The 24,756-nt window shown below is 42.2% G+C and overlaps 1 protein-coding gene across 24 annotated transcripts in view; it reads right to left on the bottom strand.

Annotated features, from left to right (window-relative positions):
• Positions 1–10,769: 10,769 nt before the first annotated feature.
• KCNMA1 (potassium calcium-activated channel subfamily M alpha 1) overlaps positions 10,770–24,756 on the bottom strand; it is a 640,154-nt gene continuing 626,167 nt past the window's right edge. For 11 of the 24 annotated variants that reach the window (XM_034423984.3, XM_087871882.1, XM_087871888.1 and 8 more), the window contains 3 exons: positions 22,136–22,360; positions 16,883–16,911; positions 10,979–11,204 (listed from right to left, as the gene is read on the bottom strand). In XM_034423984.3, coding sequence (XP_034279875.3) covers positions 11,050–11,204; positions 16,883–16,911; positions 22,136–22,360 — 409 coding nt within the window. In that variant the 3' untranslated portion in view covers positions 10,979–11,049. Of the gene's footprint in view, positions 11,205–16,882; positions 16,912–22,135; positions 22,361–24,756 lie in introns of all 24 variants that reach the window. The other 13 variants (XM_087871879.1, XM_087871883.1, XM_087871892.1 and 10 more) reach the window with 5 other exon arrangements.

Raw genomic sequence — 24,756 nt, 5'->3', positions numbered from 1 at the left:
TATCACGGGATATTACATATGACAAAGTCAGGTAGATCTTTTCAAGCACCAGCATTTGCAACCTCTCGCTCACTCCTGCCTTCTCCCTCCAAACCTTAGACACGTAAAAGAAAGTAAAAGTGATGTTGTCACACTCCTTTTTCTTAATGAACTTTGAGTGAATGCCACAGGCATTTCCTAGGACACCTTCAGGAGGAACAGCTAGCTCGGACAGCTGTCTCTGGAGATTACAGCCCCATCTATGCACCTGCGATGGGGTATGTGGATAGAATAGGTAGGACATTTTTGATGGCTGATATTTTTGTTTTGTTTTGACAGTAGGCATTCAAATTTGTAACTTCTAGACATGTGTGCTCTCTGGGCACAATCCCCAAAAAGAGAGAATTTTGAGAATTGTAAGAATGTGTTTGACTCTGTTGAGTAGGAATTCTGGGTTTTAAAATCCCAACATACCAGTGGTGAAATCCAATTTTTTTTTTACTACCAGTTCTGTGGGCATGGCTTGGTGGGCGTGGTGTGGTGTGGCTTGGTGGGCGTGGTTTGGTGGGCGTGGTTTGGTGGAGTGGCAGGGGAAGGATACTGCAGAATCTCCATTCCCACTGCACTCCAGGGGAAGGATATTGCAAAAACTCCATTCCCACCCCACTCTGGGGCCAGCCAGAGGTGGTATTTGCCAGTTCTCCGAACTACTCAAAATATCCGCTACCGGTTCTCCACAACGTGTAAGAACCTGCTGGATTTCACCCCTGCAACATACCTGAAGGGCACCAGTTGTAAAAGAGCATTAAAAAAAAAACTTGAGTCTATGAACATCCATTTTTAAATCTCTGATGACTTTTTAATATTTCCCTCCAAGCTAGTAATCCTTAAATTCCATTAATGTATCAAACTCAACTATGTCTTCTAAAATGTTAGATACATGTATATATTGTTCTTGTCTATTTAGAAAGCATTTAATTAAGGAAAAAGTTGGGGATGGATCTGGATCTTAGCAGAAATTATATGAACTTTCGCGGCTCGCTTGGCAAGTCCAAGCATGTTGATGCTCAGCATATAGAGAAAGCATGAGGAGCCAACTTTAATACTAATGCCTTCTCTGGGGAGGCTGTTCTGTCTGGACAACTCAATCAAACAATTCTGAAGAACTTAATGGAACCCAGGAAGCTTATCTGACTTATTTGCTAGTTAGTACTAAGGCCAGTTTCAAGAATGGAGTATGGATGAGGGGTTGGCAACCTTAAACACTCAAAGAGCCACAAAGGTCCTAACTGGAAGCCCCCCATTTAATTCTGGAGCCGACCAGAAGTCCGGTTCCCCCATAGAGACTTCTCCTAGCCCGGCGTCCTTTTTCCTCTACCTAACTGGAAGTCCTATCAATTGTGGAGCTGACCAGCGACAGGGAGCTGCAGCAGAGGGATGAAAGAGCCACATGCGGCTCCAGAGCTGTGGGTTGCTGACACCTGGTATGGATAATAAGATTTGAAAACAATGTAGTTGTGGAATCTGTTGAAATGTGATCTATAAGCAATGAAGCTGAGTTACAAAGGATTCGAAAACAAGATACTCAATGCATAGCTCTGCGGTTGTTTTAAAATTCCATTGAATTCTATCGTTCAGATGCAAAATGTCCAGTTTAGGCATCTATGGACACTATGACCATCTAAAACCAGAAAGGATTGAATGAAAGCCCACATTTGGAAGAGAGGTGCATTTTTGTTTTGTTTTGTTGAGTTTGGGGCATTTTTTTTTCCTGCCTTAAGTGTTACCGAGGCTCAATAGGATCTGTTACCTGGAAAGGAAACTTTAACTTTTAAGTGTTCCTTTTAGAAAGGACCCAGGTGTCATTCAGTTTTGGAGCACGGGCCTTGATATGCAGTACACAGCTTGGTGTGGTTGTTTCTGCTTCAAAAGGTAGCAGGTCAAGGGGTCCCTGCCAGCTGCAATGAGCAAAATGGAAGCCCTTCAAAAGATTCTATTGTGCAGGACCTACAGTACATCTCAGGAATCAAAACAGGTTATCATAAGGAAATCATGGGCAATCTAGATGTAAGGTAAAGGTAAAGGTTCCCCTCGCACATATGTGCTAGTCATTCCCGACTCTAGAGGGTGGTGCTCATCTCTGTTTCAAAGCCAAAGAGCCAGCGCTGTCCGAAGATGTCTCTGTGGTTATGTGGCTGGCATGACTAAACACCAAAGGTGCACGGTACGCTGTTCCCTTCCCACCAAAGGTGGTCCCTATTTTTCTACTTGCATTTTTTACGTGCTTTCGAACTGCTAGGTTGGCAGAAGCTGGGACAAGTAACGGGAGCTCACCCTGTTACGCAGCACTAGGGATTCGAACCGCTGAACTGCCGACCTTTCGATCGACAAGCTCGGCGTCTTAGCCACTGAGCCACCACGTCCCTAATCTAGATGTAGATGATATTATGAATTATGAAAGCCTGTAGCACAGTGGTCCCCAACCATTGCGACTTGGCAGCCCTGCTGGGGGGGAGGGGTAGAGGGCAACCGGACCACACGAGCAGTGGGCCAGGATGCCCAAGCAGTTCGACTAGTTGAGCTGTGCATGCATGCCAGCCTGTCACCTACACAAATCAAATTGGACACAGGCGTGCATGTGCGACGGCCCACCGCTCAAGTCAAGCTGCATACTCTGCATCGGCCTGCCGCTTGCTTGAGTTGAGTTGCATGCGCCCATGCACTCCAGCCTGCTGCTCACACAGCCTGGTTGTGAAAAGACCATGGACCGGTATGGACCACGGCCTGTTGGTCGGGGACCCCTGCTGTAGCATCAATCCACTTTTAAGTTATTGCTCTTATGTTGCAACAATATACAAAGCTTATTATTGGAAAAGATTTAAATATCAAGAAGCCCTCAGGTTTTTCCATAGAGTTTGCCTCTTATGGACATCCAGACCAGATGATTGGACTCTAATGTTGCTTTCAGAGTATTAACAATTTAGTGAAATCTTTCTTGGTTTCAGACTCTCTGTTAAGCCCCTGATGCATGTGGTCAAAAAGACAATAGCAACACATATCCCGCTGCATGGCTAGTGAAGAGAAGGACCAGGGGAGACATGATAGCAGTGTTCCAATATTTGAGGGGCTGCCACCAAGAGGAGGGGGTCAACCTGTTTTCCAAAGCACCTGAAGGTCAGACAAGGAATAATGGATGGAAACTGATCAAGGAGAGATTCAACTTAGAAATAAGGAGAAATTTTCTGACAGTGAGAACAATCAGCCAATGGAACAGAAGTTGTGGGAGTGTCATCACTGGAAGCTTTCAAGAAGAGACTGGACTGCCATCTGTCAGAAACGGTCTAGGGTCTGCTTCGGCAATGGGTTGGACTAGATGACCTAAAATGCCACTTCTAACTCTGTTAACCTGTAATCTCTGCTGGCCAAGAAAACATGCAAATACGTCCATAAACCTGACTCGCAGAGCTATTATTTGAACAGACATGTCTCGATTAAGGCAGCAATAAAGAGAATTATATTCAAATTATAGTCCGTTCCCACAGAGAGGGTCTCCTCAGGGTGCCATCAGCCAAGTTATGTCGGCTGGCGACACCCAGGGGGAGGGCCTTCTCTGAGGGAGCCCCAGCCCTGTGGAATGAACTGCCCCCGGAAATACGTAAGATCCCCGACCTCCGGGTGTTTCGCTGCGCACTGAAGACCCTGTTGTTCCGCCAGGCAGGGCTATCAACATAATAATTTTAAATTGGGGTATTTTAAATTTTTGGGGTTTTAAATTGGCCAAATCTATTTAATTATTTTAATTTTTAATCATTGTTGTGTCCTGTGTTTTTAAATTGGCTGTACACCGCCCTGAGTCCTTCGGGAGAAGGGCGGTATAGAAATAAAATTATTATTATTATTATTATTATTATTATTATTATTATTATTATTATTATTATTATTATTATTATTATTATATTAATTAAAAAACAAATGGCTTCAAGAATGTCAATTGAGTGCCCCTTAGCAGTTTATTAAAGCATTAGGGCAGAATCAGTGAATGTCTCCCTTCCTGATGCGGAAAATGCCAGGGACTCAGTAGTTAGTCTTGATTTCTGAGCAATTGGTACGTTTGCATTTCTAAGTCTGCTGTTTTTCTTCTACTCTATTCCTGTCACAGAAAATAACTAAGAGGAGGACACGTTCAGTGGAAGCTCTCTGGAAACAATTACATGTGTGTTACGTGTTGAGAGAAAGATAGTGGCGGAGAGATGCTATTAAAAGTTTCATTATTAAAGGGTATTCAAGGCTCTTCATTTATTTATCCTGGAACAGGTCAAGCAAATGTTCCTAATATTGTAACAAGGATTGCAAAGAAGCCTAAATAATTTGTTTTTCAGGCTAATCAAGAAATATCCCGGAAGAGAACATGACAAAGATTTCTAAAATTCGGAATGCTGGGGAGAAAACAAGATACCATCCCATAAAAAATGCTTGGTATAATATTGAAGGCCAACAAAAAGACAAAAAGAATTTGCCTCAGAAGACATAATTAGCATAGATTTCACCATAGAGGATGAGTTGATGGTCATTAACTGGTTTGGCTTGAAGAGGTCCTAGTAAATTACTGACTTAGTTGTTGTGGCAGCAGATTCAGACAGTGAGGAGGTTGGGGAGGAACATGGACCAGTCCTGGAGTCTGGGGAAGGCTCCGATGAGGGTTCTGCGTCGGAGGCAGAGAAGGGGCCAGGGCCGTATGCCAGTTATCAGCTGCCTTTGGAGTCAGACATCAGTGAGGCAGATGAACAGCTGGGGCCTGTTCCCAGTGTGAGCATGTGCAGAATTGCCAGATGAAGGGAACAGCTAAAGAACAAGGGTCGACTTGGGAGTAAAGCCACAGGTGGACGATGAAGGGCCCCTCCCAGAGGGAATAAAAGAGGAGCGAAAGGGGAGTGGAGTTTGCAGGAGACAATTAGTTCATTCCTGCATTCTTGTCAAGTATTGTGGCGTCTGAAAGATATCAGCCTGGCCACTCTCCAAGATCGATAATTTTGAACTATCTTGAAAGACTGTGGGAGAGGAAAGACTTTGCTGGAAAGGAATTCACTGTAAATTAAATAAAAGGGGTTTATCGGGACAAGGACTCGGCTTCGTGCTGCTGGGGAAGCCTACGTCAGAACAAGTTCATTGGTCTCAACAAGCCACAGTAGTGACTGCTTGAATCTCCTGGAAAGGGCAAAACCAGAACCTTTCTGCTTGTGAATTTTCCAGAGGAATCCGGTTGTCCCTAATGGATTCCTTCCTCAAATCCTAACCCAGTGCTCACCAGATACATTAGAACTACCACATTAGGTAGGATGAGCATTCTGGAGATGCGGTTCCTAAACAGAGAGCAAAAGTGAAGGCTGTTGAAAACTTGTCAAGTGGTTGATGTGATACCAAATGATCCAAACAGAGAAATGTATGGGCTTTATCACTGATTTCCCCTTAGGAAATCTCAGGAGAAGCAAAGTGGACTGATAACTCAAGGAGCAAAACTTTGTCCCAAAAGAAAGCAAAGTGAAGCCGCCGCCATTTTGTCCTCAAGGAAACAACATAGATTGATGAGGTCACCAGGAATCAAGTTCGGGACTTCACGGCTATAGATCTACACCTCGCTTTTTGGTCACTTCATTTCTTTCACTGTAGCCTAGGCTGTGGATCATCTTAATTTATATTTCTATCAAGCCTTTGACACTTTTCTTCTAGCACTTCAACATGATGGAAATGCAGGTTGTAAGTTTCTGACATTTTGACTAATTTAAAGGCACGGTGGAATGGACTTTTACTTCTCCTTAGCTGTCTCTCATCAAATTTTATTACAAGGTGACACCTGCGTTCAGTTCACTGCACACCCTCCCAGATCTCACATTCCTGAATGAGTTCCAGCTCTCGTCTGAACTTATTTATTTAGCGGTTTAATGTGTGCCACCCGATCCCAATCTCTTAAAATAAAGCAGAATCAGATAATGCAGCGAAATACTTTCCATCAAAGTTACAGACTCTAAAAGGCATGAAAGCAAGGATGTGCGGGGAGCACCTCCCCCAAAATTAGGGATAAATAAACTTGAGAGCACAAAAAGATTACAGGTAGTCCTCGATTTACAACCATGTGTTTGGTGACCGTTCAAAGTTACAACAGCGCTGACCATTGCAGCATCCTCATGGTCATGTGATCAAAATTCAGGTGCTTATCAGTTGGTTCATATTTGCGACGGTGTCCCGGGCTCACGTGATCCCCTTTTGCGACTTTCTGACAAGCAAAGTCAGTGGGGAAGGCAGATTCACTTAACAACCATGTTACTAATTTAACCACTGCAATGGTTCATTTAACAACTGCGGCAAGGAAGGTCGTAAAATGGGGCAAAACTCACTTAGCCACATACGTTTTGGGCTCAATTGTGGTCGTAAGTTGAGGACTACCCGTACCTAATAAAGCTCTCCCTCATCCCAATGAAAAAGGCAAAATTAATGACTAAAATGACATACATCTGTGAGATCTGCGAAAACCACTCATTAATTCTATCAAATATAGATGTAATAAGTACATATATTACAAAATGAAGAAATGAGCCATCCACACATTTCTTTTTTCTTTCTCATGCAAAATTCCCAACTTACTTCGGTAAACGTTCATAAAACATAACTTTCCAAAAAGGAGGGAACCTAAGATGCCAGACCAGTAACACACTTTGTACTGCATCTCTTCTCCGTTTTATCACATTATTAGTCTTTTTTTACCATTTGTAAGGTAAAGGTAAAAGTTCCCCTCATATGTGCTAGTCGTTCCTGACTTTAGGGGGCAGTGCTCATCTCCATTTCAAAGCCGAAGAGCCAGCGCTGTCCGAAGACGTCTCCGTGGTCATGGGGCCAGCATGACTAAATGCCAAAGACGCACGGAACGCTGTTATCTTCCCACCAAAAGTGGTCCCTATTTTTCTACTTGCATTTTTTACTTGCTTTCGAACTGCTAGGTTGGCAGAAGCTGGGACAAGTAATGGGAGCTCACCCCGTTACGCGGCACTAGGGATTCGAACCGCTGAACTTTCGATCGACAAGCTCAGCGTCTTAGCCACCGCGTCCCTTTACCATTTGTACTGGACCTATTTCTGACTTAATGCAACATTGCCTGGGTGAGATGATAGTGAAGACAAATACAGAGATAAAGGATTTTGTGTGGGACTGATAATTATGGGGAAAAGAAAGAAATGTCATGTGCCAAAAAAGAAGAATATTTATAGCTCAAAGTTAAAATGAGGAGCGTCCGGTGCTCTCTGAGCTTGGTTGTTTTCTTGCAGACCTTGTATTACCCAGCTAGGTAACATCATCAGTGCTAGTCCTGATGACGTTACCTAGTTTAGGCAATGAAAGGTCTGCAGGAAAACAACCAAGCTCAGAGGGCGCCAAGGACCCCTTAAAGAGGCAAGATATGAAGATCGCTTTGTACGAAACAGAACGGTAAGTCCAACAAATTTCCCACCCACCTCCAACAATTGTGAAGCATACATCTCCAATCACAGCTGAAGAGATTCTTATGGAATCGGGGGGGGGGGGGAGAGAAATGCTATAGTGATTATGCAGATTGCAAGTGAATGTAACTCTGAATTGGCTCAACCTTGAATGGGTGGGGAGTGGGGGGTACCCAGGGCCATAAGTCTTACAGTTACATTGCTTAGACAAGCCAATCTTGGCATTAAGCAACGCTCAATTCACCCAACATTTATTTTATTTCTTCTCCGCTCACAGAATTGGGAGAAATTCCGTACCTTCCTATCCCTAACCACATTAAGTTCTTCAGAACTATGACCAAAGTTTAGAAAACTTGGCTTTTAGCCAAGAAACTGCTGCTATCGTTCTAGCCTGCCCTCTTTTTTTTGGACCAGGGGTATTTTTAGCTGTATTGATGTAACTGAATCGAAAACTTCGTACATCTGTATTGTGGATTGGCGAGTGCGGTCATTATGACTCAAGTGCCATGTTTTAACTTTCATGTCCAAAACGAGAGTGAGCGAAAGAGAGAGATGGGGGGCGACTGTGTGTTGTCATTGTTTGGATAATGTTTTGCTTTTGGCTATTTTGATTGCCTGAGTTGCCCAGAGACACACATATATGAGAAGGGTGGCTATATAAATTCAACAAATAATAATCTTTTTAAATATATATATGACAACCCTCTGCCTTTTAAAGGTGCTTCTTTTGATTGATTTTCGACGCTGTGCTCCCAGAGCCAATATTCTAAACATCCAAGTCTATTATTCTATCAAAGCAGGTTATAATTTTATCATCTTTCAGTTCATGGACGAAAAAGGAGTACAGAAACTAACACCATCCATGGCCTGTCCCACAACTGCCTGTTCACACATCCATCATGTGAAAACACACCTAGAGCAAAAACCAGAAGGCCGGTTGCCCATATTTTTACAGCGGTAAGATTTCTCCACATGGGTCTTATGATATGGCTAAAGAAAACTGCATCTCATTGCTGATTTTTTTTTTTTCCAGGAAAAAGGGATGTCACCAAGTCCTTTTGATCAAACAGTTCAATTCTCCATACATTGTATTCACTGGTCTTGTTTGTTTGTACGTTTGAATAAATAATTCTGCAAAACCTAACGACAGAGTAGTCACGGGTTGAAGGAGCCACTCTGGAAATTCAACCTATTAGGACAAAATAAGAATATATTTGTCTTGCAACTAGTAGACCAACATTAAAGCTGAAGTAATTTTTAGGTTAAGGTACTGGATCATACAGTGCTGATCTGATTCACTGATATTACTCTAATGATAACAATAGCACAGAATGCTTAAAATCTCAGGATGTTTACACTTTGCACAATTACAAAGCTTAACACTAGCTCGTGTAGCTGTGACCTGGCGTCATTTTTTTGACCTCCGCCTGATTGTAGCCATTTCCTTCAAGGACTCGCCTGTCTAGTTGGATCCAGGTCAGTAGTACATAATTTAAACTGGAGAGAGAGAGAGTCGCTGAATTATTTACAGCCTCAAATGCTGGAGTAACTATGTTTTGCAATACAGATATGAGACGCCACAATTTTGTCTAATGGCTAGAGAGGCCGTCCACCATTTTGAGGAAGAAAAGCTCTGAGGTGTAGTAAGCCTTTTCTAAATGCTTTGTGTTTCTGACATTAAGTATAGTCCTTTTTTTTTTATTATTATTATTATGCTTATTATGCTTCATTTGATGCCACTGTAATGGACAGAGTTTCAAAACGCTTGGAAATTAAATAGTTGATTTCTAACTTTTTTTAAACAAAATATAGTCAGAAATTAGGTTAGGCTGTATCTTAGCGTAAGCCATGTCTGGATCATAGTGTAGTGCATCACAGTTAGAGCTTGATTAACACCTGCGTGGATTATGACTGAGAAGCTGGAATCTACATTATCAACACAAAACACCACTGAATTATCGGCATGGATTTTGTCACTTTTCAGGGTGTATAGCCAACCTCAAGTTTTCTTCCTAGATCAATATAAATCATTCTGTAAAGCCTCATTGTCAAACGACAAGGTTAACTTTTTAGATATATGATTGGGCTGCGAATGCTTTCTGAAGCTTGTTGGAGAAATTTTCAATTGTCACAGTTAACCCCCTCTTCATCTTGAGATCTTCTGATAAATACTCACCAGAAACCTACAGAAAGACATTTCTACAGGTTTCTGGAAAGAAACAGAGACCATTCAAATGTCTATGGAGATTCTCGATCGTCCAGGTCATGGTTGTCCCAAAGTGCTTTTTCGAAAGACAGTTGGACTTTCTTAAGTTTTTTTTTCTTCCTTGAAAACATTTCACTCCTCATCCAAGAAGCTTCTTCAGTTCTGAACTGAACTCAACAGAAACTGAAGAAGCTTCTTGGATGAGAAGCAAAAATGTTTACAAGGAAAAAAAAGACAAGGAAGTCCAATTGCCTTTTGGAAAAAGCACGTTGGGAAGACCATTCAAATGCTGCATTTATATATATATTTTCATAAAACTCATGGTCTGAATGCCCCGTAACACAATTATTTGATTGGAAGACTCCATTATGAACATCTGTGAGCCCTATAATGATAAGAAAGCCATTTTCAAGTGTCTTCCACTATGAGGGAACATTTGGAGGGCACCAGAGTGGGAGGCTTGTCTTTAAAGATTCATAATTCCAGAATAATATTCTTTCTATAAAAATAGGACGTTTCCACTTTTTTTTTTCCAAAATAAATAAGCTTTAGTTTATTAAGAGCTGGTATCAATGCTAAACAAAATACATGTCTTCCAGAAAAGAAACATTCTAGTAAACTCTTCTTTTGTTTTTCTTCTTCTTTGATTTACTAAAATACAAGTGGACTGGTTTAAAATACATTATTTCTCTCTCTCTTAATTACATTTTTGCCTTGATTTGTGACCATCATTCTCCTGAAAGGGACAGAAAGGAGCAGGAATATAGAATTCTTTCTTTCTTTCTTCTTCATATATATATATATATATATATATATATATATATATATATATATATATATATATGTATATATGTATATATGTATATATGTATATATGTATATATGTATATATGTATATATATATATATATAAAAAAAATTATATATATATACATATATATATATACATATATATATATATGTATATATATATATTTTGGGAGTCCGGCCACAATCTGCAGCTGTTCTGTTTCAAGGGAAAATACTTGACAATGAATAAAGAAATATATTCATAATATATCTTCTTTCTAATAAATAAAAATAATTTAAAATGCTAGAGACTATACATGACTGTTTTTATTATGTTCATATATAAATGAAATAGTTTCCAAAATACATGGAAGCAAATATTAAAGGCAGACAAACAAAAAAAATCTGTCTACTGTACTTTCCGGCAAACCCTTGATTTTTGTTCACTTTTCCCACCAAAGGTTCAGCATGAAAGAGGAATAAATGTTATATCACCATTCATGAAGTCCGTCAGGTCCTTTTTTCTCTCTCTCTCTTTTTTATTATTATTTTTTATTAAAAAAACACACACATTGTCCTGTCCTGGGAGTCAACATTCATCTTCGACTTCTCTGATTGGTGGAATCAAGCTGCTTGTAGATTTATATTGATTGATATGATTGGCCACGTGGGTGGTCATGGGCTTGATTTGAATGTTTCTGGGGTAGGCGTTTTCCGATTCATCTGTAAACCATTTCTTTTCTGCTAAAGAGTAGAAACATGGGAAGAAAGAGAGAGACAGACAGAGAGAGATAGAGAGAGAGAGAGGGAGGGAGAGAGGGAGAGGGAAAGAAACAAGGAAGGAGGAAAGAGGAAAAGGAGAAGCGTCATTAGTGCCATGCCAAAAGCAGTTGAGATAAGTGCATTTTAGGCTCTGTTGCGAGGTATTTCAAAGCAATCAAAGAGGAAGCGACTTTGACTAATGAACTAGCATTGAAGGGTGGTAGGTTTTATAAAACCTGAGAACATTGATTAGATGAAAGGGTGAAAAGCTTGCTGGCTTTAAGGCAAAGAGTTAAAAAAAGAGCGGGCAGGAGGCTGACTTATTTATGGAAAGTGACCAACTTCTGGAAATGTGAGCCTCTTAAAGGATGAGGAAAGGGCTACAGGGTTGAGATTAGGACAGGAATGCATTTGTTGCGCTTAAAATTTTCCCTGAAAAGAAATGAGCTCTTTGGGGATTTTTGATATTGCTGAATATTGTCTTCTTTTATTTTACTCAGTGGCGGGAGGATTCGGTTATTTGATGTCCTTGAATGGCTGAAGTATAGTTGTTGATCCTGGCAACATTTGAAAATGGCCATTTGGTGACCATGGCTGTGCTCTCATCAGAAAGGAAAAAAAAAACAAACCCAAAACCACGCATGGGGTTTTTGGGAAATGGCCATGGAAAGCTATGCTTCAGCAGTATCGAACTGCATTCCTTAGCATGTAGTGGACCATACATATTTATTTATTTGCATCCTGCCTTTATTATTTTTACAGATAACTCAAGGCAATGAACATATCCTATCCTATCCTATCCTATCCCATCCCAATTCCATATTCTCTCCTCTCCTCTCCTCTCCTCTCCTCTCCTCTCCTCTCCTCTCCTCTCCTCTCATTTATTCTACTCTACTCTACACTACTCTACTCTATTCTTATTCTATATTCTATTCTATTCTATTCTATTCTATTCTATTCTTATTCCATATTCTATTCTATTCTATTCTATTCTATTCTATTCTATTCTATTCTATTCTATTATTCCATATTCTATTCTATTCATATTCCATATTCCATATTCCATATTCCATATTCCATATTCCATATTCTATTCTATTCTATTCTATTCTATTCTATTCTATTCTATTCTATTCTATTCTATTCTATTCCATTCCATTCCATTCCATTCCATTCTTATTCCATATTCTCTTCTCTTCTCTTCTCTTCTCTTCTCTTCTCTTCTCTTCTCTTCTCTTCTCTTCTCTTCTCTTCCTGTTCTGTTTTAGTATACATATATATTTGTGTGTGTGCGTCTGTCTGTTTGTTTATCTGTTTGTCTGTCTATCTCTCTTTCTCTCTCTCTCTCTGTGTGTGTGTGTGTGTGTGTGTGTGTGTAGGAATGCCTATCTACATGCATGATGAGAATTTCCACCACCAGCACCCCAAAACTCCATCCCAAACATTAATTGTAACACAGAGATTGGAACAGATTTTCTGATTAACACACGGACAAATGATAGAGAACCAGGAATTAGCTGGCTTTCCCCATGCCTGGAAGCAAACAACAACAACAACAACAACAAAATCAGTCAAAAGAGATAGAATGGGGAAAGGGGAAAAAAAAAACCCGAGCCAATTTTCATTGACTCAGATCAATGAAAAAGATATCCTTTGGGTGGGAGAGGAAAATTTGAGTTGGGCCATTTGCTTTGGCTTTCAATATGTTGCCAGCATCATCACCAGCATTCCGTCGCTGACGAACCAACTTCTCTAACCATAAGGGGCCATTTTTTTCAGCCTCAGCTGAAATTGCTTAGAAAGGAACACCTTTGCGGCTTTTACCCAAGACATTGTTGTGGAAGAAACAGTCGGGGTGGCAGCCAATCCAGTGATTTAATCTGCCTGACATTTACAGAAATCATTCCTGGGTGTGGTGACATATTGACTGACTTTGTAACCAGAACTGGCTGTTAACTTCTGCAAGGTTTTCATCAAGCTACATAAGTGAGAAATTTAAATGACACGTAGAGGTTTTTTTTTTTTTTAACCCTGTGCATTTCGTTACCAGTCATTTTATTTTGCTCGCGGACGTCTTTACTTCTCTGTGTTCCTTTCCATCGCAAATGCAGGTGCTCCTAAATTCCTTGGTCTCTAATTAAGTTTGCTCTGAATTGAACAGATTGGCCGATAGGAATTCCATCACGTGAAAATCCTGCTAACTAAGTGCCTTAAATTATTCTTCCTGACAAAATGATAAAAGTTACAGTCTGTTCTAAGATGATCTACAGCTTGGCAGATTCTATATTCATTTATCTTTTTTTTTTTTTGGTCAAACAAGGTTGTTGGTTTTTTGGTTGTTTTTTTTTTACACATATACAGCCATATATCTTTTAAAGTCATCAGAACATTTGAATAGTTCATGAGGCTTGGGAAGGAAGCAAGGTTGCGAGAGGGGAGGGGAGAATATATTCCAGAAAAACTGCACACTTCAGAAATAATTTCAGCTCCATTTAAAAAGCATTTAGTTCAAGTATGACGCACCAACCATTATGCATTTGTGGAAACCAATTTCGCATGAGTTACGGTTAAGCTAGCTTTTCCGAGATGTGTTCAAAAGGTGACAGTTCGGCTGTTTTACAAGCCTTGTGTGTTCACACAAACGCTTTTCAATGGCTTTGTAATTTAAAATGAAAGAAAGAAACTGAAAGAAGCATAGCTCGAATCTCCGTTTCTTTTATCGGGCTGGTGTTTTGCCAGAACTGTTGTCTTAAATGCTTTGCTTTACATAAAGGAGACCTTGGATCAGATATCTGGGAATCTGGGAAGCGATGAAAGTTTTTAGATTAATAGGAAGACACCCCAAATTGCATTCATTCCTAATCCTGAAAACTCAAACTACCTTTCAGCCCAACCAACCGAGCTTGGAAAAATAGGAGAAAAGAGAACTTGGACCTCCTGAATGAAAGATCAAATATAAATCAAATAAATATGAGTAAGCCTGAAGAAGGAAACAACCTATTTCATATAGGTGTCCCTGTTTTAAAAATGTCTGAAGTAGGAAGTAGGTAGAATCTGGTTCTTCCTTTCCATAAATGTCCCTTCAGGTTCTGGATTAAGGTTTTAAAATGGAGTCATAGTACAGAGACATTCATGTGTATGCTTTGCTGCTACACCAGCTGGTTTCATTGGTACTAATCTTGAGGGAAGAGGCAGGTGGTCATAATTTTCAGGGGGGAAAAAACCAAAACAATTTTGCTGATCTTGTCAATCTTGTTCTGAAATCCTTTGGAAGAGGCCTTTCTCTGAGATTGACTTGAGTGTTGCTTGAGGCAAAAGCCTAAATACCCTGTTTCACCGAAAATAAGACCTCCCCTGATAATAAGCCCAATTGGGCTTTTGAGCGCATGAGCTAAAATAAGCCTCCCCCTGAAAATAAGCCCATATGAGAAGAGCTGCCAGAAGGCAAGAGCAGCTAAAGCAAAGAGGACGACTTGGGAGTAGGGCCAAGAGATGATTGGCCCCTCCCATAAGGCTTAAAAGACCAGCAATGGCTCTTGGGCTCTTTGTCGGAAAACAACGTTGTTCTTGTCTTGCTGCACTTATCTCTTGTCAGTGTCTTCTGCTTCTGAACTTTTGCCAAGAGAAGCCTTTGGCAGTTTGCCTAATTATACCAAGGTTGGTGATTAGACTGAAGAATTTGTCTTATGAAGAATTTGTTTTAATTTAGTTTGGACTACGCTGAGAATGAGTTAATTCTCAGCTGTTCTAATAAAGTCTGTTTGTTTTGGAACTGTTTGCATCGATTACTACCTACTTGGGCTTGGGTCACAATAGCACACAGCCCTCGTGAGCTCCGTTTTCACTGGCAGAGGGTTGCAAGAGGCCATGGCAGCTGAAAACGGAGCTCGGGAGCCTGTTTTCACTGGCAGAGCACTTGGGCCACAACAGGTGCCCCTGACAGGAGTGACGTTGAGCCAGCCATGCCCATTCCAGTCCCCCGAAGTCAAACACAAAACATGAGGCCCTCACAATGAAATCGAGTTTGACACCCCTGTTCTAGGGGTTTCCTTAATCTCAGCTGACCCAGAAATTAAGCTTTGTGATGTCTTATTGGCGCATGAGTGTTGTGGGGCATCTGATGCGTCATGAATGAGAGCGTATTGTGGGAAGAAATTATAAACGTATATAAAATGGTGTTAGAAATACTGCATAGGGAATCCTACATTAACTAACCCAGGTCTCCAACAACGTTACCGATTAATGAAACCAAGATGCAAATGTTGCCCAGAGCCTCCATCAAACGATAATAACAAAATCCCTTAAACTCACAGCAAACATAAGAATGAATGAAACACTGACTTCAAACTGTAAACACACACAACTCAATTAATGTAAACAATGTAAACATAATTATAACGCTCAATTAATGTAAACAATGTAAACATAATTATAATGCTCACAGTTCAAAGAGTCTGCATCTTAATCAATCCCTTCTCCGGATCAACACCTACATATAATCACACTCCTCAAGTGTCATACACTAGAACCATCATGCATTCACATTCACGCCCCTCATGTCCACAGCAAGAACCAGACCCCCCGTATAAAACAACTTATCTGTACCCCATTTCTCTGTTAGCTACCCCCACGGGCAAAGCTCTGTTTTGGGGAATCAATAAAATCTCTATTTCTCACAGCTGTCTGGATTTCATGTTGATTTGTCCTTGAGCAACCCTGACTTGAGCTGGAAGCCCAAATTATTCTTCTTACAGTATGTCTCTGCATCCAGACAAGTACATCAGAAGGCGTCATTCAAGATGGTTTAGGGAACCAATCAGCACCCAGAAGTGGGATTAATCTGGACTTCTAAACTAGAATTGTGTTTGCTGGATTGAGACCCGAGAACCCCCATTTAACCTTCTTTCTCATTGAGAATTTGGCTTCACAGAGGATAATTTCTGGTCCATCAGCCTTCCCAAACCAACAGATTAGCCGTGATCATCTCCGTTTTGAGCCCATTATGGACTTTTTTCCCCCTGGTGCACTTTTCGGTTCTCAAATGCACATGGAAAGCGCTTTCATACGAACACTCGCTTCCTTAGTTGGCAGAAACAGGATAAAGCATTCGCAGGGAGGAAAAAAAACAGGTCAAGGGGCCAAACTGGAAGAACTAGCATAATTTCACATCAATTTCATCAATAGGAAAGGGAAGATGGCTGGCGGTGGAGATATATAGGGACAGGAAAGGAGAAACAGACAGGACAAAGATGGAATCAGGGGGACACAATTTTACCCATCGTCTAAATAGCTAGTACAAAGACAAGTGCAGCTGGAAGTGCAAGCGGATGAAAACGTTTAGAAACAAAAGGGATTATATATACAGTATATCTATATATATATATAAAAGAACTGAATAACAGCAGCAGGTAAGCTAGTTTTCTCTACGTTTAGAAATAAGGCAGAAAAAATAAAAGCAGCAACAAACCCAAAAACGAAGAGGGAAACCAAAAGAGAAGTAAACAAACAAACAAACAAAAAATACAAATCAAAACTGAATTGAGGTTGGTAAGGTGGTCTTTAATGTGTCACAAGTTTTCACAAGGACAAAGTTGGAGAAGGGGAAAAAAATAAACCCCATAGCGATTGTCTAGCTCATGCAGAACCAGCGGTGATCATACCTTGACCCATCCTATTCATCCTTGTGGCACTTTAGGAAGAGAAGTATATAAGCTACGTAAGTTTTCAAAAGGCATTTAAACTGTCACATGTCCCACGGAGCACTTTAACTGGCACATCCTTGGTAGTCTCTGAGAAAGTGCCCCATGGCAAAGCCAGTGTGGGGGGGTGGGAGGGGCAGTTCTTTTCCAAAGAAAAATGTACATATACCATGTTTCCCCCAAAATATTATTCTCCCTGGATAATAAGCTCTCCCTTGAAAATAAACCCTCCCCCCAAAATAAGACCTCCCCTGAAAATAAGCCCTCCACGAAAATATTTAAATGCATGCACAGCTGGTCCCCACCATTTCCTCTGGTTAAGGTTGGGGAGACAGACCTGGAAATCAGGTAAGATGGCTCCACGTGCCTCAAAATAATAAGACCTCTCCGAAAATAAGGCCAAGCACTTATTTCGGGATTCAAAAAAATATAAGACAGGGTCTTATTTTCGGGGAAACACGGTATATATATATATATATAAATATATACACACACACAAGTGCATTAATTTAAGATTGGTAGAAGAGGACTGCAATATTGCTTTCCAGTTGGGACTGGAATAGAAATGCTTCCAAGGAGAGAAAGAATATTTCCAGCAATCGCATCTCCCAAATCGTCAAAAAGAAGAAGCATTTGTGTGATTGTATCTCATTGCGATTAAACCAGAGGCGGTCAGTAAAAGTGCTTGGCTTCGTTGTCAATTCACACAGCAAGCTTTAATCACCCACATGCTTTTGGGAGAAGCAGAAGGGAAAGGGGAGGCCTACAGTAGCTAGCAACTCTTCCTAGCCCCAATATACAACTTTCTAAAACACAGAACACATGCGAGACAAACCACTAGCTCTTTCTACCAAAAGGGGAAAAAAAAGGGAGGGAAGGAATGGTAGAATTGTAAGGGATTCGCCTTCTGCACTGATGGGGGTTAAAAAAGGGGTACAGAATTTCAAAGTGCAGCGCGGATGGCTTAGAAACGTAACCTCTTCAACGTTCAGTTTGGAGTCCATGCCTACAAGTCATCAATAAATGGATTGCAATGGCAGTTATCAGCATATTGCAAGACTAAAGACTAAGACAGCCTCAAAAAAAAAATTTTTTTTTTTTTTAAATAAATGGAACATATGCCATGTGGCCTGTAAATATGCCTGTGGCAACAGGGAAGGATTATGCAGCAGTGTTGTTTTGTGCATGTACACGCCGCCAATAATGCAAGCCAGATTAACTGGCAAGTAAGGAGCAAGCTACGAAGCATCACCAACCTCCAGAGGTATGAGATCAAGAGGGCTGGCAGAATGAATGCTAGGGGCCCTATTAAGAAAAATATGCTATGATTCTGATAGAAGAGAAGATTTGTAGCTCAGAGCTGAACTGTGGGGTTCCTGCTGCTCTCTCAACTTGGTGGCTTTCTTGTAGATGTTTCATTACCCAATTAGGTAACATCATCAGTGACAGAAGGGAATGGGTTTGTGAAGAGGAGGAGGAGGAGGAGGAGGAGGAGGAGGAGGAGGAGGAGGAGGAGGAGGAGGAGGAGGAGGACGACTGTGGGATCCTTGGTGTTCTCTGAACTTGGTGGTTTTCTTGTAGATGTTTCATTACCCAACTAGGTAGCACCATCAGTGATAGAAGGGAATGAGTTTGTGAACAGGAGGAGGAGGAGGAGGAGGAGGAGGAGGAGGAGGAGGAGGAGGAGGAGGAGGAGGAGGACAACGACGACTGTGGGATCCTTGGTGTTCTCTGAACTTGGTGCTTTTCTTGTAGATGTTTCATTATCCAACTGGGTAACATCATCAGTGATAGAAGGGAATGGGGTTGTGAAGAGGAGGAGAAGGAGGAGGAGGAGGAGGAGGAGGAGGAGGAGGAGGGGGGAGGGGAAGGAGGAGGAGGACGACGACTGTGGGATCCTTGGTGTTCTCTGAACTTGGTGCTTTTCTTGTAGATGTTTCATTACCCAATTAGGTAGCTCTATCAGTAATAGAAGGGAATGGGGTTGTGGACCAGAAGAAGAAGACGAGGAGGAGGAGGAGGAGGTGGTGGTAGTGGAGAAGGAGAAGGAGGACTGTGGGGTTCCGGGTGCTCTCCGTTACTTGAACTTGAAGATGTTTCATTACCCAAATAGGTAACATTTTCATGTCTGCAAGAAAACAACTACCCTATGATTACATATGGACACCTATTGTTCTGGAAGGGAATTCTTTTTGAGTGGAAGAGAGAAACAAATCTTCAGCATGGATCCAAAACTCAGAGATGCTCCTGTGTTTGGAAACACTCGTAAGGAGTGTTGAATTTAACACTTAGTTTAAACACTCAATAAGGAAGGGAGATTTGGCAAATCTTCACCAAAGTGAAGACACATAAGGCAACCTGTTTGGTGGGTTCTTGTTGTGGCTCCGTTGCCTGAGCCTGGGCTATCGACTGATGCAGACTCTGACAGTGAGGGAGAGGAGTTGGCAAGGCCTCCCTCTCCAGGACCCTCCTCTCTGGCAATGCCTCCGGAGGACACCGAAGGCCAAAAGATAGGCTCAGAGCCAAGCACGTCCCTGCAGCCACAGGTGGACAGTGACGAAGAAGATAAGTGCTGGCTGGACCCTCGGCAGAGGCGGAGGGAGAAGCGTGCGCAGCAGAGGGGAAGGCGTGCCAGAGATTAGCTGAGTCACTGGACCACACCCCACAGGGTATAAATGTGGGTGTGGTGGCCGGTTCAGTTTGTGACGAGCAAAAACTGGAAATAATCCATGATCTCTGCGTTACTGGACTTTGCCTGCTTTATCGTACTGCATTTGGATTAATCCTTGTATTGTTGAAACTCTGCCTATTTTATCGGAATGCTTGCAATCTAATCTTTGTTTTGTGTGAGTAAAGTCTGAATTGGCAGCTAGCCACTGGGTTGCTGCCAGCTTTATCTTCAAAGAGTTTTGTCATGTGGCTTATTAACTCCGGGCCGTCTGTGGGGGTGCGTGTGTGGTACGGGGACAGAACAGTTCTTTTTAATCTTTTAAAATCAGCTGGAACAGGTAATCCTCGATTTACGGCCACAAGTGAGCCCAAAACTTCTGTTGTTAAGCGAGACATTCTTCAAGTGGGCTTTGCCCCATTTTACGATCTTTCCTTGCCACCGTTGCTCAGTGAATCACTGCAGTTGATAGGTTAGTAGCACGGCTGTTAAGTGAATCTGGCTTCCCCAATCGTTTTTGCTTGTCAGAAGGTTCACCCATAGGGGATCAACATGCTTTTGGGACACAGCAATGGTCATAAGTATGGACCAGTTGCCAAACATCTGAATTTTGATCACATGATCGTGGGGATGCCACAAAGTGTCGTAAGTGTGAAGAACGGTCGTAAGTCACTTTTTTTTCAGTGCCCTTGTAACTTCGAATAGTCGCTAAATGAACTGTTGTAAGTTGAGGACTACCTGTAAATTTCACGGGCAAACAGTCTTGCCAAGTCTATTAGCTAAGGCCTGTTCCAGTGGTGGGTTTCAAAATTTTTTACTACCGGTTTTGTGGGTGTGGCTTGGTGAGCATGGCATGGCTTGGTGGGCATGGCAGGGGAAGGATACTATAAAATCTCCATTCCCTCCCTACTCCAGGGGAAGGTTACTGCAAAATCCCCATTTCCTCCCGATCAGCTGGGACTTGGGAGGCAGAGAACAGATGGGGGTGGGGCCAGTCAAAATTTCTACTTCCGGTTCTCCAGAACTGGTCAGAACCTGCTGAAACCCACCTCTGGCCTGATCCCACCTTTTCTTCAAGGTGTGTGTCTTTCTTGAGGTATTGACAGCACTAAATTAAAAATCTCCAAACAGGGAGAGAGAAAAAAATCCATCCAATGATGCCTGAATTAAGGAAAACTTTTCCGCTCTGAGTTGAATATTCTACGTATGCTCCTTTGCTACGTGAAGAAGCTTTTACCTCACCTATTTTGTACACCAGGTGACAAATTCACCTTTTATTAGAAGTCCAAAGTCTCAGGAAGGAATATCCTAAAGAATTTGCATTCAATATTTATGAAATATGTGTGGCACTTCATCCCGGATGTCAAAAAGGGAGAGAAAATATAGTTATTCGTGTGCTAGGCTAGACGGGACTTAATATGCAAGCAGATTTTTTAAAAAAAATCTTTAAAAAAAAGGGGGGGTTAAATCAATACAATGGGAAAAACGACATCCCTGACCATTTTTATGGCAGATGGGTATTAAAGGGAAGAAGGCACTGTGATAAAGCTAATGTTGCTTTAGTGTAACAGCATGTGTGTATGATTATGGGGAAACAACAACAACAACGGCGTGCAAGACACATGCTATCTGCAGTCCAAGAGATTGAATTTTTTCATCTCCCTGGTAGGGTTCACTGATGCTTGCAAAATTATTCCGGTGGGAGAATCCTGACTTCAAGTGTGTGATTGTGAAGTCTCTCTCTCTCTCTCTCCCCATTCCAACTCTTACCTTAAAATTAAAGGTAAAGGTTCCCCCGCATATGTGTGTTAGTCGTTCCCGACTCTAGGGGGCGTTGCTCATCTCTGTTTCTAAGCCGAAGAGCCAGCGCTGTCCGAAGACGTCTCCGTGGTCATGTGGCCGGCATGACTAAATGCCAAAGGTGCACGGAAGCGCTGTTACCTTCCCACTAAAAGTGGTCCCTATTTTTCTACTTGCATTTTTTACGTGCTTTCGAACTGTTAGGTTGGCAGAAGCTGGGACAAGTAACGGAAGCTCACTCCGTTACGCGGCGCTAGGGATTCGAACCGCTGAACTGCCGACCTTTCTGATCGACAAGCTCAGCGTCTTAGCCACTGAGCCACCGCATCTCTTACTCTTACCTTAGGTAAGTTTATTTCTGGAGTTGACTTCTTTAAAAAAAAACAACAACCCCAAAAATCAGTTATCTCACTAGAGTGTCAAAATTGCTGTGCTATTTAGCAGTTCGCTCTTTAATCAATCCGCTCTGCATCATAAATGAGGTTTTGGTCCGTCTGCTCGGTCGCTGTTGTGCTTAAAAGGGTTTCATGGCATCGAAAAATAAAAATGACAACCGCATGCACACTGTCATACGTATGCCAAATATGTGTATAAAATGGGGTGGGTGGGTGTCCATGGGGGAAAGCCGAGGAGAACAGGGGAAGCAAATTATTGGACACACCAATTAGGAAAGAATGAGTGGCGGATACAGTTTCACACACAGGGAGAGGAGACACATGAATCAAAGTCTATCTTCTTGCACGTACTTCTGCTTTTCCCGGGAGTCTCTGGACTTTGGGCGGTTCTGTCGATTCGCCGTAGCTGGCAGAGAATGGACCGAAGAGCTTTTCTTGCTAGATGCATAAGAAGAGTGGGAAGAGTGAGAGAGACTCGCCCGAGACTGGCCGGCGTTGTGGTCGTACTGCATCAAGCAGAAGATCCAGTCCGTCGGCACCAGCTCGAAATCATAAGGTGGGTTGGCTATAACAAAACTGGAAAAAGAAAAGAAAAGAAAAAGAAAAAACCACAAGAAGTAATGGATGGAAGTTTATTCAAAGAGGAATCCAACCTAGAAGGAAGGAGAAATTTCCTGTCCGTGAGAACACTTGATCAGCGGAACGGCTTTTGCCTCCAGAAGTTGTGGAGGCTCCGTCACTGGAGGCTTTCAAGAAGAGAAATTTATTTCTCCAGCTCCATTATTCTGTAATTCTGATATTCTGTTTGTTATTCTGTTATACTTCCCATTCATTAGCTTTATTGGTTCTCAGCTGTATATGAATTCTTTCTTTCTTTCTTTCTTTCTTTCTTTCTTTCTTTCTTTCTTTCTTTCTTTCTTTCTTTCTTTCTTTCTTTCTTTCTTTCTCCCTCCCTTCTGTCTCTATCTGTCCCTTCCTTCTTCCTTCCTTCCTTCCTTCCTTCCTTCCTTCCTTCCTTCTGTCTCTGTCCCTTCCTTCCTTCCTCTCTCTCTTTCTTTCTCCCTCCCTCCCTCCCTTCCTTCTGTCTCTATCTGACCCTTCCTTCCTTCCTTTCTTCCTTTTGTTTCTTTGTTTCTTTCTTTCTCTCCCTTCCTTCTGTCTCTATCTGTCCCTCCCTCCATTCCTTCCTTCCTTCCTTCCTTCCTTCCTTCCTTCCTTCCTTCCTTCCTTCCTTCCTTCCTTTCTCTGCCCTTCTCACTGTTGCAGCGACTGGGCAGTTCATAGAATAATAAAAAGTTTAAAAAGATAATACAAAACACTTAAAATTAGGAAAATTACATAAAAACCAAGAGGAGAGGCAACAGGGCAGTGGGAAATCTTCTCTCTACTCCGTCAGCCGCCACCCACCTATTGGGGTCCAGGCCAACCAGCAGAAGCAAGCTTTAGGCTCTTCCAGAAGGCCAAGATTGCCAGGGCGGCTCTTGCCTCCAGCAGGAGACTCAAAGTTCTTTTGGCAGACAGGATCCGAAGTAGGCCTTTCCTGCTGGAGCAAATGGGATGGACCAACCTATTTGGGGGAGATGGCTGGACTCTGTCATAAAGGGCTTTGATAGGTGGTAACCAACACCCTGAGTTTGCCCCATTTCACCACTTTTCTTGCCGCAGTTGTTAAGTGAGTCACTGCAGTTGTTAAGTTAGCTGCATGGTTGTTAAAGTGAATCTGGCTTCCCCATTGACTCTGCTTGTCAGACAATCACAAAATGGGATCACATGATCCCGGGGGACACAGCAACCATCATAAATATGAGCCAGTTGCCAAGCGTCTGAATTTTGATCACATGACCATGGGGAGGCCGCTTGTGAAAAAGGGTCACTTTTTCCAGTGCCGTTGTAACTTTGAACGGTCATTAAATGCACTGTTGTAAGTCGAGGAGTCTCGGTAAATTGCTTTTGTGCACAGATTAGACAGTCCTTTGATTCAGGACAATGTCATGTGCCAGATTTCCTCAAATTCAACAATTGTCTTCAATGACAACAAGCTATATGCAGTGGTGGGATTCAGCCGGTTCGGGCCAGTTCAGGCGAACCGGTTTTTAAATTGCTGGCTTGCCCCTTCCCTCCCAGCCCCGCCCCTTCCAGGAATCCCCATGTGTCCTGTTTTGGCTCCAAGGAGGCTGCAGGGAGGCCTACTAAGCCCAAAACAGGGCATGGGGGGATGCGACGCGGTCCTCCCCAGCCGGTTTTTGCTCCAGGAGGCTGTAGGGAGGCCTACTAGGCCCAAAATGGGGCACGGGAGGCAGCGCCCCCCCCATGGCCCATTCTTGCTCCCAAGGGGGTGCAAGAGGCCGAATGCTGCCTGTCACACCCCCTGGCCACACCCACTATGGCCACGCCCACCCACCTGGTCATTAGGTCAGAGAACCAGTTGTTAAATTTGAATCCCACCACTGGCTATATGACAGATATATAATAAACACAATGGATTGGGCTGTGTGGATTATCATTCATCCCACCACTTCGATCTGAAGGAACAGAAAAACAAAATCCAGGAATAAGGTTAAATTACAATTCATGTCATTCCCCAGGCTCTTGAAAACTGTCCTTCCTTTCCTTTCAATGTCTCACTCGAGAAAGAATTGTGGGAAATTTAAACATTCTGGTTTGCAGGTCCTATCAAGCCACGAATGTTTTTAAAGCAGTTGTCTATTTCTATCTATTTCTGTGGAAAAGCAAGAAGATATCTGGTGCTATCAAGGGTACAAGCTATTGAATAACTGTTTTCTGGGTAAAAAAAAAAAAATCCACCTAATGAATGGTTGGAAATAGGGGTAAAATGCTCTGAAGTCTGCTACTGGTTCGCTTCACTACCAGTTTGCTTCACGCGCATGCACGGTGCACACCAAATGCGCCCCACAAGTGCTACCGCACAGTGCTGAAAAAGGGGGATTAAGAAGCCTTTTCTGAGTCTGCAA

The sequence above is a fragment of the Pantherophis guttatus genome, chromosome 6 (assembly GCF_059756535.1).
Source record: "Pantherophis guttatus breed Tessera chromosome 6, ASM5975653v1, whole genome shotgun sequence".
Classification (NCBI taxonomy): Eukaryota; Metazoa; Chordata; class Lepidosauria; order Squamata; family Colubridae; genus Pantherophis; species Pantherophis guttatus.
The sequence above is the reverse complement of the archived record's forward strand: the minus strand, read 5'-3'. Positions and strand labels throughout refer to the sequence as shown.